The following is a 12,953-nucleotide window of genomic DNA, read 5'->3' as shown; positions in this document are numbered from 1 at the left end:
TGCTCTCACCCAGTAACTGTCTAGATATAATTGACATGTTTGTCTTGTAGTCTTGAGTGAGCGGAGTTGAGGTTTTAGAGTGCCACAAAACTGAAGGAATGCAGTATCAAAAGGCTTGAAAACTAATACTTCCTTTATAAGGAAACCTGGGCTTAAAATGACAGGGCAGATTGTGGTGGGATGTAGCTATGAAAAGTTGGGGAAAGAGTTACATAAAGCAGGCAGGAAATGTATAACCAGGGGCACCAGACAATTGGACTTCTTGTTCAGTGTTGGTTCAGGTTCAATTTAGGGAATATTTTGAGGTTTTACATTGCTTGAGTGATTTCAAAGTATTTTATTTTGTGTCTGTTTACAGTGATTCTGTTATTCTCCTGGTCTTTCCAACTCAAATCTCAAATATTAAAAACTATTATTTTTTTCCTAACTCTAATTTCCTTCCACTAAATCTAATCAGCTATCAAGTCCTATGGTATCTTTCTTTGAATCCCATTAGTCAAATTAGAGGTTATAGGAGGTGAGTTGACAATCTTTTCTATCTTCCTAAGTCCACACATCTTCATTCATAATTTCTATTCTTCTTGGTTGGATGTTTAGACTCTTAGGAGATCTTAATGTTTGGCCTTTTGCTTCTCAGATTCACTTTTTTTTTTTTTTTTTTTTTTTTTACCTCAATGTCAAGTGAACCTATTCCATTGCCTTCATGGCTGACTATCTGTTGCCTACAGGATTGCCTACATTTCTTGGGTACTTTGTATTTTTGTTCTAGTCTACATTTTCGGCCTTATTTCATGCTGTTCTCGTATGTGAACTCTTGCTTGTTGTCCTTATTTCTGTCTTCCCAATATTAGATGCTCATAAAGATTACTAATGGTGATCCAGCTTTTCAAGTGCTATAGTATTAGGATGAGTCAGTTTTAATTGCACTACGTGTAGTTAAGAAGGTGGAATTTCCTTTGTTTTCTTTTTTAGGCTGCTCAAAAGTAAAAGTTTTCCCTAAGAATTTTATATATTCTGATAATCATACCTTGTACCTTGAGGAATTTAGGACTCAATAAGAGTATCCACAAATTATGTTTAGTATATATGTACTCAAATAATGTTAGCTACTAATTAATATTTTCAGTGTTTTTTGGCTGGAATTTAACATTTAATGCTGTAACTGTTTTTTACATCCAGAAAGCATTCTGTGTGCTTCCCACTTTCTTGTATTTTATTTTACATTTGAACATTTAAAGTGTAATTCTTATTTTGAACTTATAACAAAGATTCTGCAGTCAGAATCCATCCTCTACCCTGGATAACTTACACTAAACAAGGAATTTTAAGCCCTCCAGTAGGTATGACTCCTGTGGTCTCTTATCAGCTATCTTTTAATAATAATAACTATAAATATTATTAAAGTTGTACAGACATTAGTAACACTTATATTGTTGTATTATCTTACCTTGTAGCGTATATCGTGGTGTAGCATATAGCATATATATAGCATCGTATGTATTTTTAAAGAGGGAAGATACTATGCAGAAACACATTTATCTATTGTTAATTATGTACTTTGTTACAATGTTTGCATTTTTCTTTGTTTGATGATTTTCTTTTTACCACCAGAATAATCCCAGATGGCTGTTTTTAATTTTATACTATTAAAAGAAACCTTGCAGAGTTCATACCAAGTTTAGAATTACAGTTTTCAGAAATGAGTCACAAGACGTATGTGTGTGTGTGTATATGTGTGTGTGTAGAGAGAGAGGTTGGCAATTAAGTCATGGCTATATTAATGATAAAGAACAATGATGTTTGAAACAAAAACCAAGTAACAAGTATAGTTTACCGTTGAACAGCATGGGTTTGAACTGCATGGGTTTACTTATATGCAGTTTTTTTGGTACAGTACAGTATTTTCTCTTAAGATTTTCTTTTTTTTTTTTTTTTTAATTTTTTTTTTCAACGTTTTTTATTTATTTTTGGGACAGAGAGAGACAGAGCATGAACAGGGGAGGGGCAGAGAGAGAGGGAGACACAGAATCGGAAACAGGCTCCAGGCTCTGAGCCATCAGCCCAGAGCCCGACGCGAGGCTCGAACTCCCGGACCGCGAGATCGTGACCTGGCTGAAGTCGGACGCTTAACCGACTGCGCCACCCAGGCGCCCCTCTTAAGATTTTCTTAACATTTTATTTTTTCTAGCTTTATTGTAAGAATACAGTATAGAATACATATAACATACACAATATGTGTTAATCAACTATTTGTTGTTGGTAAAGCTTCCAGTCAACAGGAGGCTTAGTAGTAGTTAAGTTTTTGAAGAGTCAAAAGTTATACGTGGATTTTCTTTTTTCTTAAATGAGATTTGAATTGTAGCTCATAGTATCATTTTTGACAAGAATATTTTTGTGATTCATACATTTATGCATATATCCATATAGCTAGATATACATTTGCACATAGTTTTTATTTTTAAATTTTTGTTTTTTATTTCAAGTCTTTATTTAAATTCTAGTTAGAAATTAACATATATGGTAATATTGGTTTCAGGTGTAGAATTTAGTGATTCATCACTTACATATAACAACCAGTGCTCAACACAAGTGCCCTCCTTAATACCCATCACCCATTTAGCCCATCCCCTGCCCACCTCCCTCCATCAACCCTCAGTTTGTTCTCTATAGTTAAGTCTTTTATGGTTTGCTTTCTTCTCTCTCTCTGTCTCTCTTTTCCTTCCCCCTATGTTCATCTGTTTTGTTTCTTAAATTCCATATGTGGGTAAAAATCCTATGGTATCTGTCTTTCTCATACATAGATTTTCAACTGCATGGGGAAGAGGAGAATCAATGCCCCTATCCCTTCATTGTTTGAGGGTCAATTATAAATAGCTTTCCCGGGGCGCCTGGGTGGCGCAGTCGGTTAAGCGTCCGACTTCAGCCAGGTCACGATCTCGCGGTCCGGGAGTTCGAGCCCCGCGTCGGGCTCTGGGCTGATGGCTCAGAGCCTGGAGCCTGTATCCGACTCTGTGTCTCCCTCTCTCTCTGCCCCTCCCCCATTCATGCTCTGTCTCTCTCTGTCTCAAAAATAAATAAACGTTGAAAAAAAAAAAAATAAATAAATAAATAAATAGCTTTCCCTTATAGTGGTTTTTCCCTTTGAGTTATTAACTTGATATGGGATTATGTCTTATTTATACATCATAAATGCTTACTCTGTTTATGGCTAGATGTTATAAATAGCATATACTAGTATTAATAAAGTATTAATAAGCTAGTATTTAATAAAGTTTATAATTTTCTGAAAAATTTTATATGTGGCATGTAGTCTTTTGAATAAAAGTTCATACATATGAACAAAAAGCTTGCATTCTAAATGTTTGTATATCAGTATCTCAGCCTTTTCTAAAAAAGTTATTTAAATGATTTAAAAATATTAATAACTACCTGGTTTTTATAGAACTTCTCACCCATAATTTCCTTTTTCTTTTAAAGATCAGTGGATAAATCTGTCATAGTGTATGATACTGTAAGTATTTCAAAATCTTGCATGTGTGATATGCGTAAATTATGTTAGGGTACTGAACTTCAAGTTTTGTTAGGCAAGATGGATAAAATACTTTCTTTTCTTTTTAGAGTGCCTAAGAATATACATTTTCAAAAGTGCTAAGATAGTTATGCAAGTTATTGGTTCTGGGGCAGGCCCTTAAATATTTCAGTAATGATTTTAAGATGGAGAGATGTCTAAGATAGATGATTAATCTGATCAAAGAAAATACAGATTTAAAGAGCACCAATATCCAAAAAAAAAAAAAAAACCACTTCAAAGTGATTTTTCTTAAATTTTTATACCAGGTTTCCATAATAGCAAAGAATGAATATTTACCCCAGGGTTGTGGATGGGTGTGCTGAAAGTGGCCTACCACTGGTAGAGATATGGCTGGCTTTAGAGACTGATAGAAGGAAGAGTAAGTTTTAATAGACTTGGGAAAATGGCAGTTTTTGGTAGAGCCATATGAATAAAGACCGAGTTGCATGAGTATGAAAAAAAAACATTTTACATGTAGCAAAGATGTGGTTGATGAAAATATTCTTCAAGAGAAATCCATGTTGAATGGAGCCTTACAATGATGGAGTTCAGGCTGCAGCGTGCTAGCAAATGAACCAGAGATGTTAATCATCAAAGTGTAGTCGGTCAAGCAAGGAATCTAAACTAGTCTTCTATGTGGGAATTCAAATCGCAGAGTGCTCTGGCAGGAGATGGAAAAGAATACAAACTGGGTGAAGTAGATCCTGAATGTTTCTCAACAAATTTGCTTAAGATTTTACATTCACAAGAATAGCTAGAACACTAAACTTCCTCCATAAAATATGTATATGAATCTCAGCTAAATACAACTAATTGTGCATTTGAAACTAATATAACACTGTGAATTATACTTCACTTTTTAAAAATTAATAAATACATCTAGATGCTAGATGGCCAGCTAAGTGTACTTAAAATCTAAGTGACTAATTTCTCTTCACCAGTCCTGCAGTTGGGTACAAGTCAAATGCCATAGCAAAAATACAGGTCATTTCATGTAATAGATGTTTAGGCTACTGTTAGTAAATTCAAAACCATCAGCAGAAGCCCAGGATCTATTATACTAAAAATTTCTAGGAGGGTGGTCAGCAGACAACAGTGCTAATTACTGAGAGTGAAATAAGTACCTGATAATATTATTAGTTATAGAGGCTGTTCTCTTTTTTTTGGGTAAAGTTTCAACTTACATTAGTGACTAATTATAATAAAATACTGGTATCATATAAACTATTTATGTCAAATGAGCCTTTATCAGTAACTTTACTCCTGCCTGAGTAAATATAAAGCTGTTTTTATTGTTTTTCAGAATACTGAGAATATACTTCACACATTGACTCAGCACACCAGGTCTGAACTTAACCTCATTTTGTATTAATATAATAAAAAAATTAGTCTGAGGATACATAATAGTTGTTTTTATTAACTAGGTATGTCACAACTTGTGCCTTTGCACCCAATATCCTTTTACTTGCTACTGGTTCAATGGACAAAACAGTGAACATCTGGCAATTTGATCTGGAAACACCTTGCCAAGGTTAGTAAGAGCATCATATTTAACCCAGTTCAATCCCATTCACCATTAAATTAAAAAATCCTGTAATTTTGGGGGGCACCTGGGTGGCTCAATCAGTTAAGTGTCGTGATCTCATGGTTCGCGAGTTTGAGGCCCAAGTCAGGCTCTGCGCTGACAGCTCGATGCCTGGAGTCTGCTTCAGATTCTGTCTCCCTCTCGCTCTCTGCCCCTCCCCCATTCACACTCTGTCTTTCTCTTTCAAAAATAAAAAAACATTAAAAAAAATTTTTTTAAATCAAGTAAATTTTTAACAAATTACTCACTTTGCTTTTTCTCAATATGAAGTGTATATCCGAATGTATAATTTAAAAATAATTTTAGAGAATCTAGTGTTTCAAGTAGTTTATATACGTTAAAGCTGTTGGTAAATCCTTTTAGGAGCACATTCATGGAAATCATACCTCCCAATTTTTTTATAAGCTATTTATTTGTACGCATACTGTTTTTTCAGATAAATATAGCCTGAGAACAAAATAAAAAGCAGAGTTTTACTTTGTTCATTTTATTTTTGGCCTCATCAAGCAATGTTGACACATAATTTAGGAATTTTACTTTTATTACTGTCAGAATTAACCGAATAGTGGTGCTGATATGCAGACGATAGAGCAGAGTACTTTTGCTGATATGAATTTTATATAATAAAAAATTGTTTTTCTAGACTGAAAAGTTCCAAGAGAGTAGTATTTAATATAGTATTAAATAATATTGTAACTGTACATAGTGTTGTTTGATTTTTTTGAAATTTCTTAAAAGGTTGTTAAAACACAGCTTTAAGGAAATTTTATTTAGTTTTTAATTCTCAGTGAGAATATTCATAAAGGCAATACTTTCCTTCATTGTTATTTTACCTGCCTTTCTGTTTGTGGGTTTGTTTTTAAGCAAGGAGCGCAGAAGACGAGGCGAAGCAATTTCCTGAAGACTGGTCAGAGGATGATGTTTCAGTGTGGCTTTGTGCCCAAGGTTTAAATGACCTTGTTGGTATTTTCAAAATGAATAACATTGATGGAAGAGAATTGTTGAATCTCACCAAAGAAAGTCTGGCTGATGATTTGAAAATTGGTAAGATTAGTGGAAGATGGGCATTCTTAAAAGCGACTTTTAATAATTTACTCTGAAATTGGTTTCAGTTGTATTAATGCTTTCCTGGCACAGTAATGCTTTTCTGGCACAGTAATTATGCTGGTATATTTCTTTGTAGAGAAGGATTATGTAGGTTAGATTATGGAAAAGAAATGTTATGTGGTATTTCTTTAAAGCCACCATGTAATTAATTTTCAAAATGTATTTATTTTAGAAATTGAGATGTAATTCACATGATAAAACTCACCCTTTTATAAGTGTACAATGCAGTGATTTTTAGTATATCCACAGAGTTGTATAGCCATCACCACTGTCTAATCACACAACATTTTCATCCCTTCAAAAAGAAACCCCATGCTCATGAGCGGTCACTCCTCTTTCCCTTTCTTTCTAGCTCCTGGCAACCACTAATCTGCATTTTGTCTCTAAGGATTTGCCTCTTCTTGACATTTCATAGAAATGGAATCATACAATATGCTGCCTTTTCTGGCTTAGCATGTTTTCAGAGTTCATCCATGCTATAGCATATATTAGTGCTTCATTTCTTCTGATGACTAATATTTCACAGTATAAATTTATCACTTTTTGCTATCCATTTATCAGTTGATTGAATTTAGATTGTTTCCATTTTTGACTATTGTGAATAATGCTGCTCTGAACATTTGTGTACACGCTTTTGTGTAGTATCTGTTTGCAGTTTTCTTGGGTGTATAATTGGGAGTGGAATTGGTGGGTCATATAGTAACTCTGTGCTTACATTTGAGGAACTGCCAGACTATTTCCAAAGAAGCTGTGCTATTTTATGTTCTCACCAGCTATATATATGAGAATTTCAGTTTCTTTTCTTTTCTTTTTTTTAAATTTTCTTTAATATCTGTATATTTTAGAGAGAGAGAGAGAGAGAGAGACAGTCAGTGCGAGCAGGGAAGGGGCAGAGAGAGAGGGAGACACAGAATCTGAAGCAGGCTCCAGGCGCTGAGCTGTCAGCACAGAGCCCTCGATGTGGGAGTTCAACTTGTGAACCAGGGATCATGACCTGAGCCAAAATCAGACACTTAACTGACTGAGCCACCCAGACACCCCAAGAATTTCGATTTCTCCACATCCTCATCAACATGTGTTTTTTTAATTATAGCCATCCTAGTGGTTTCTCATTATGGTTTCAGTATACATTTCCTGGTGACTGGTGATGTTGAACATCTTTCCATATGCTTGTTAGCTATTTGTAGATCTTCTTTGTGGAAATGTCTGTTAAGATCCTTTGGCCATTTTAAAAACTGGGTTATTTGTCTTTTTATTATTTTTTATATAAATTTGGGTATGAGGCTCTTATTAGATATGTGATTTGGAAATATTTTCTCCCTTTCTGTAGGTTAGCCTTATACTTGCTTGATAGTGCCCTTTGAAGCACAGAAATTTAAAAATTTTGATGAAGTCCAATTTATCTTTTTTCCTATTGTTGCTTAGGCTGTAGGTGTCATACCTAATAAACTGTTGCCTAATTCTAAGTCTCAAAGATTTAAGCCTGTTTTTCTTCTATGAATTTATACGTCTAGCTCCTACATTTAGGTGTGTGATCAATTTTGACTTAATTTTTGGATATGGTATGAGTATAGGGGTCCAGCTTCACTCTTTCAGATGTAGATATCCAGCTGCTGTCCTAGCACGATTTGTCAAAAAGACTATTCTTGCCTTTTGGGATTGTCTTGGCACCCTTGTTAAAAATCAGTTGACCACAAATGTGAGGATTTATTTCTGGACTCTTAATTCTATCATTGACATATTTGTTGATTCTTATGCTCACACTGTCTTAATTACTGTAGCTTTGTAGTAGGTTTTGAAATTGAGGGGCGCCTGGGTGGCTCAGTCGGTTAAGTGTCTGACTTCAGCTCAGGTCACGATCTCGCGGTCTGCGAGTTCGAGCCCCGCGTCAGGCTCTGGGCTGATGGCTCAGAGCCTGGAGCCTACTTCCGATTCTGTGTCTCCCTCTCTCTCTGCCCCTCCCCCGTTCATGCTGTGTCTCTCTCTGTCTTAAAAATAAACGTTAAAAAAAAAATTAAAAAAAAAAAAAAGAAATTGAAAAGTGTGGGCCCTCTTTTTTTTTTTTTTTCTTCTTCAAGATTGGTTTTGTTTTCCTCGGTCCCTTGCATTTCCATATGAATTTTTTTTTTTTTTTTTTTTTTTTTTAAATTTTTTTTTTTTTCAACGTTTATTTATTTTTGGGACAGAGAGAGACAGAGCATGAACGGGGGAGGGGCAGAGAGAGAGGGAGACACAGAATCGGAAACAGGCTCCAGGCTCTGAGCCATCAGCCCAGAGCCTGACGCGGGGCTCGAACTCCCGGACCGCGAGATCGTGACCTGGTTGAAGTCGGACGCTCAACCGACTGCGCCACCCAGGCGCCCCATATTTCCATATGAATTTTAACCAACTGAGCCACCCAGGCACCCCTGCATATGAATTTTAGAATCAACTTGTCAATTTCTGTTTAAAATCAGGTGGATTTATTTAATTAATTAATTTATTTTTAAGTTTTAATTTAAATTCCTGTTAGCTAACACAGTATAATATTAGTTTCAGGTGTACAATATAGTGACTCAACATTTCCATACAATACCTGGTGCTCATCAGAAGCGCACTCCTTAAAAAGCCACTTATTTCGCGGTTGCATGGGTGGCTCAGTTAAGTGTCGAACTCTCTTTTTTTTTTTTTTTTTTAATTTTTAATGTTTATTTTAGTTTTGACAGACAGAGAGAGAACACAAGCTGGGGAGGAGCAGAGAGAGAGAGAGAGACACAGAATCCAAAGCAGGCTCTAAGTAGCTCTGAGCTATCAGCACAGAGCCTGACGTGGGGCTCAGACTCATGAACCACCAGATCATGACCTGAGCTGAAGTTGGACAGTTAACTGACTGAGCCACCCAGGTGCCCCAAGTGTCCAACTCTTGATTTCAGCTCAGGTCATGATCTCGTGGTTTGTGAGTTTGAGCCCCGCATCAGGCTCTGAGCTGACAGTGCAGAGCCAGCTTTGGATTGTGTTTCCCTCTCTCTGTGCTCCTCCCCCACTTGCTCTTTCTCAAAAATAAACATTAAAAAGAAAAGCCAATTTTGATAGGGATTATATTGAATCTGTGAATTAATTTGGGGATTATTGTCATCTTAAGTTTTCCAATCCATAAGCACAGGACGTTTTTCAGTTTATTCAGGTCTTCTTCATTTCTTTTAAAAATGCTTTGTCATTTTCAGTATACAAGTCATCTTTCCTTAAGTGTATAATTCAGTGGTTTTTAGTGTATTCATAGAGTTTTATAACCATCAACAACACTGTCTATTTTCAGAACATTTTTATCCCCTCAAAAGAACCCCATTCTCTCTCCCTAGCCTCTGGCAACCACTAATCTACTTTGTCTTTATGGATTTGTCTGTTTGGGATATTTCTTGTAAGTGGAACCATACAGTAGGTGCCCTTTGTATCTGGCTTCTTCTATGTAACATAATGCTGTCAAGGTTCATCCATGTTTTGTATGTGTAAGTGCTTCAATATGTAAGGTGTCCAGTTTCTTCACCTCTTTCTCAGTACTTGTTATTACCTGTCATCTTGATTATAGCCACCCTTGTAGATGTGAAGTGGTATTAGATTGTGGTTTGGGTTTGTGTTTACCTAATTATATGGAGTATCTTTTCAAGTTCTTATTGGCCATTTATGTATCTTCTTCAGAGAAATGTCTGAGAAGTTAAAATTGTTAAAAATATTTTTAAACTGGTTTATTTGTCTTTAAGTTGTTGAGTTGTAAGAGTTGTTTATTATGTTCTGGAGACTAGATCCTTATCAAAAATAGTTTGAAGTCTTTTGTTTTTATTTTTTTATTTTTTACGTTTATTTTTGACAAACAGAGTGAGACAAAGCGTGAGTGGGGGAGGGGCAAAGAGAGAAGGAGACAAAGAATCTGAAGCAGGCTCCAGGCTCTGAGCAAGCTGTCAGCACAGAGCCTATGCTGGGCTTGAACCCACGAACTGTGAGATTGTGACCTGAGCCAAAGTCGGGTGCTCAACCGACTGAACCACCCAGGCGCCCCTAGTTTGAAGACTTAATGTCATGCTGTAATAAAACTAATAACCGGACACTACTATTAACATGCTATAATGAAATCCTACTGAGAAAGCATAGAAAATAGGATATCCATAGTGAGATTTATTGTTAATGAAGAGTCAAATAACAAAAAAAAATATTAAAACCATTTTGGAGTATAGTGTTATACTTTCCTTATATGGTAAATATAGCATATGAGTGTATTTAAATCTCTTGAAATCTTACAGCCTTTAAAAAGTTAACATAATGATGATTTGTGAAAATACTTAGGGTCAGATGGTTTTGTACTCCGGCCATATTATGAGAGCTGTTTTTGTATTTCTAATGACTTATTGCCTTTATAATTTATTCTTTCCTCCTGAAAGTTGGTAACAGAGTGTAGGGTTGTTTGTTTGTTTTTCTGCTGATTTTTGCATCTTCATTAGTTGATTTCTTATTACTCTCTCACAATAAATCTTAACAGTACCTTATCATTTAGAAGCACTTAACACTATAAAACAATAATTTCAGATTTCAACAAAGGATGTTTGAAAACAAAAGAAGCATAGTAAAAACAATAGGAATAGAATTCTATTCTGATAGATAAATAAATAAGAAATTCTTATAGGATTTAATGAATGATTTGAAATAGTTTTTGAAGGATGAGTCCCAGGATTAGTAGTTACAGTCATTTTAAACTTCAGTGAAATAAGTTTCAGAACTATCAGGCCCAAGCCAAAATTGAAATATAATTTAACTTCTATAGTGGTCTAATAGTGGAATTAGGAAAATTATTCTTATGAATGGAGACAAAAATATTAACATTTTCTAGTAAATAAGGAATGTATTCTGTGTGTTTAAGATTTGGAAAGTTGGCAAATTAAACAGAATAAATTAGTAAATGGGCTAGGGCATTTATTTTTTCACATAATTCTACAGTATTTGAAAGTTTTTATAGAATTATAAAGAATTATAAAGGATCAAGAAGTTAACTTTAATCTTCTACAAGTACTACTTTAAGCTACAGTGAATTTCTTTTAGTCTTGAATTTTAAGAAAAGCAGGTTCTTAAGATAGTATATTGGCATAATAGAGAATTGAAATTGAGTCTAAAGAAAAAATGTGCTAAGAGGCAAACTGATGAGTAAATGATAATGAATTTTATTCTTTAGATGCATAACTCTCTTACTTGCTTTTGACTTGTGATATAATTGTTAGAACAGTTCCTAAGTCAACGCGAGTAAATAGGAATTTGTGTATTCGCCATATGGAGGAATTTTGCAGTAAACACATTGGGGTGTTAGAGACCAAAGTATGTGTATCTATTATGTTTGACACTTAAAAAGTTACTTTTAAGGAATCAAGCAGTCTATGAAATTTTCTAGTGAGCCTTTTATAAATATATAATAAAGGAACTTTCTATAGACTTGAATCTGCTGGAGTTTGATGGTTTAATCTAGGATAGCCATCCTTTCTTAGGATTGTGTTAATGGAAACCAGGGTACACTAGCCAGTTGTAACTAGACGATAACTCTTTATATTTAGTCTCACGTTTGCATAAGAAATGTCCAGACAGATTACAGGTACAAAAGATCCTTGACGTTGAGATAGAGAGCTGTCTTAAGACATTTGTGAATCCATGAATTTGTGAACTCCACTATAGTATTTAATCTCTCATTCAAAAGTCATTAAGTATGAAGGGTGAAGAGTGAGAGTCTCTCGCTTCTGAGATGTGATAGTAGGCAAGCAGTAAATCTGGCCACATGACTTTCATCTGCACCTTGGCTTCAGTTTATGTTTGGGTCTCAGAAATTTTAAATTGCTGCCTGCCTTGGAGTGTGGAATTGCTGTAGATGATATAGTGGTAGAAACCTGGAATGACAAATGCTGAAGAACTATTCTATATCATGTCAGTCCTTACACCTACATTCAAATAATTATCAATCATCGAGTCCTAATTGGGAATGAAGTTTTTTCAAAAGGCTTCTTCTACCTTTTGCTCTTGTCTTTCCAAGAAACCATAAAGCACATGAGACATTTTTATCATTTTCTAGCTTAAAATTATAATATCAAATTGTTCAATCAGATGCTTTTTCAAACTTTATGCAGCAACTGAACATCCTTAGATTTTGAGTTTCTTCAATTCCTAGAACTACTTCCTTATGTAGATTTTCATTTGTTGCCTAAGTGAACTATCATGAACTACTGGAACATTCACTGTTTTGTTGTTGTTGTTATGCACGATTAAAGTGACACAGTCCCTTTAGTTCTGGTCTAGTTACTGTGAGCCTGTGCATGGACCTGCTGCTGGACTGGGCAGTTCAGTTGCTGCTCTTAAATTGGCCCACCACACTTTCCAGTGGGAACTTGTGGGCATTTGGGGGGGCTCCATTCCTTAGGCTGGTCAGATGTCCTGTTACTTCCACACAGGTGTCAACCACAGGTCTGTGGAGGTTGGTGGTTTGTCCTCGCCTGCTTATACGGTGGGGTTTGTGAGACACCTTGCCACTTTACTTTGTTGCGGAGATTGTCTGTGGGATTTGATTTTGCTCTCACTCTTTTTTTATGTGGAGATTCGGAGAAATTAAAAAACTATACTGCTTCTACCACCGACTTATCCAAATCCTTTTGAAAAAAATCCCTACTTGTATCTATCATCGTTTCC

At 35.3% G+C, this 12,953-nt stretch overlaps 1 protein-coding gene across 6 annotated transcripts in view; it reads left to right on the top strand.

The window, feature by feature from the left end:
- WDSUB1 (WD repeat, sterile alpha motif and U-box domain containing 1) overlaps positions 1 to 12,953 on the top strand; it is a 52,670-nt gene that overhangs the window by 17,555 nt on the left and 22,162 nt on the right. For all 6 annotated transcript variants that reach the window (XM_030328102.2, XM_030328104.1, XM_030328105.1 and 3 more), the window contains 4 exons: positions 3,478 to 3,511; positions 4,875 to 4,915; positions 4,996 to 5,102; positions 6,021 to 6,200. In XM_030328102.2, coding sequence (XP_030183962.1) covers positions 3,478 to 3,511; positions 4,875 to 4,915; positions 4,996 to 5,102; positions 6,021 to 6,200 — 362 coding nt within the window. The remainder of the gene's footprint in view (positions 1 to 3,477; positions 3,512 to 4,874; positions 4,916 to 4,995; positions 5,103 to 6,020; positions 6,201 to 12,953) is intronic.

The sequence above is a fragment of the Lynx canadensis genome, chromosome C1, assembly GCF_007474595.2.
Source record: "Lynx canadensis isolate LIC74 chromosome C1, mLynCan4.pri.v2, whole genome shotgun sequence".
Lineage (NCBI taxonomy): Eukaryota > Metazoa > Chordata > Mammalia > Carnivora > Felidae > Lynx > Lynx canadensis.
This window is presented reverse-complemented; position numbering and strand designations above follow the sequence as displayed.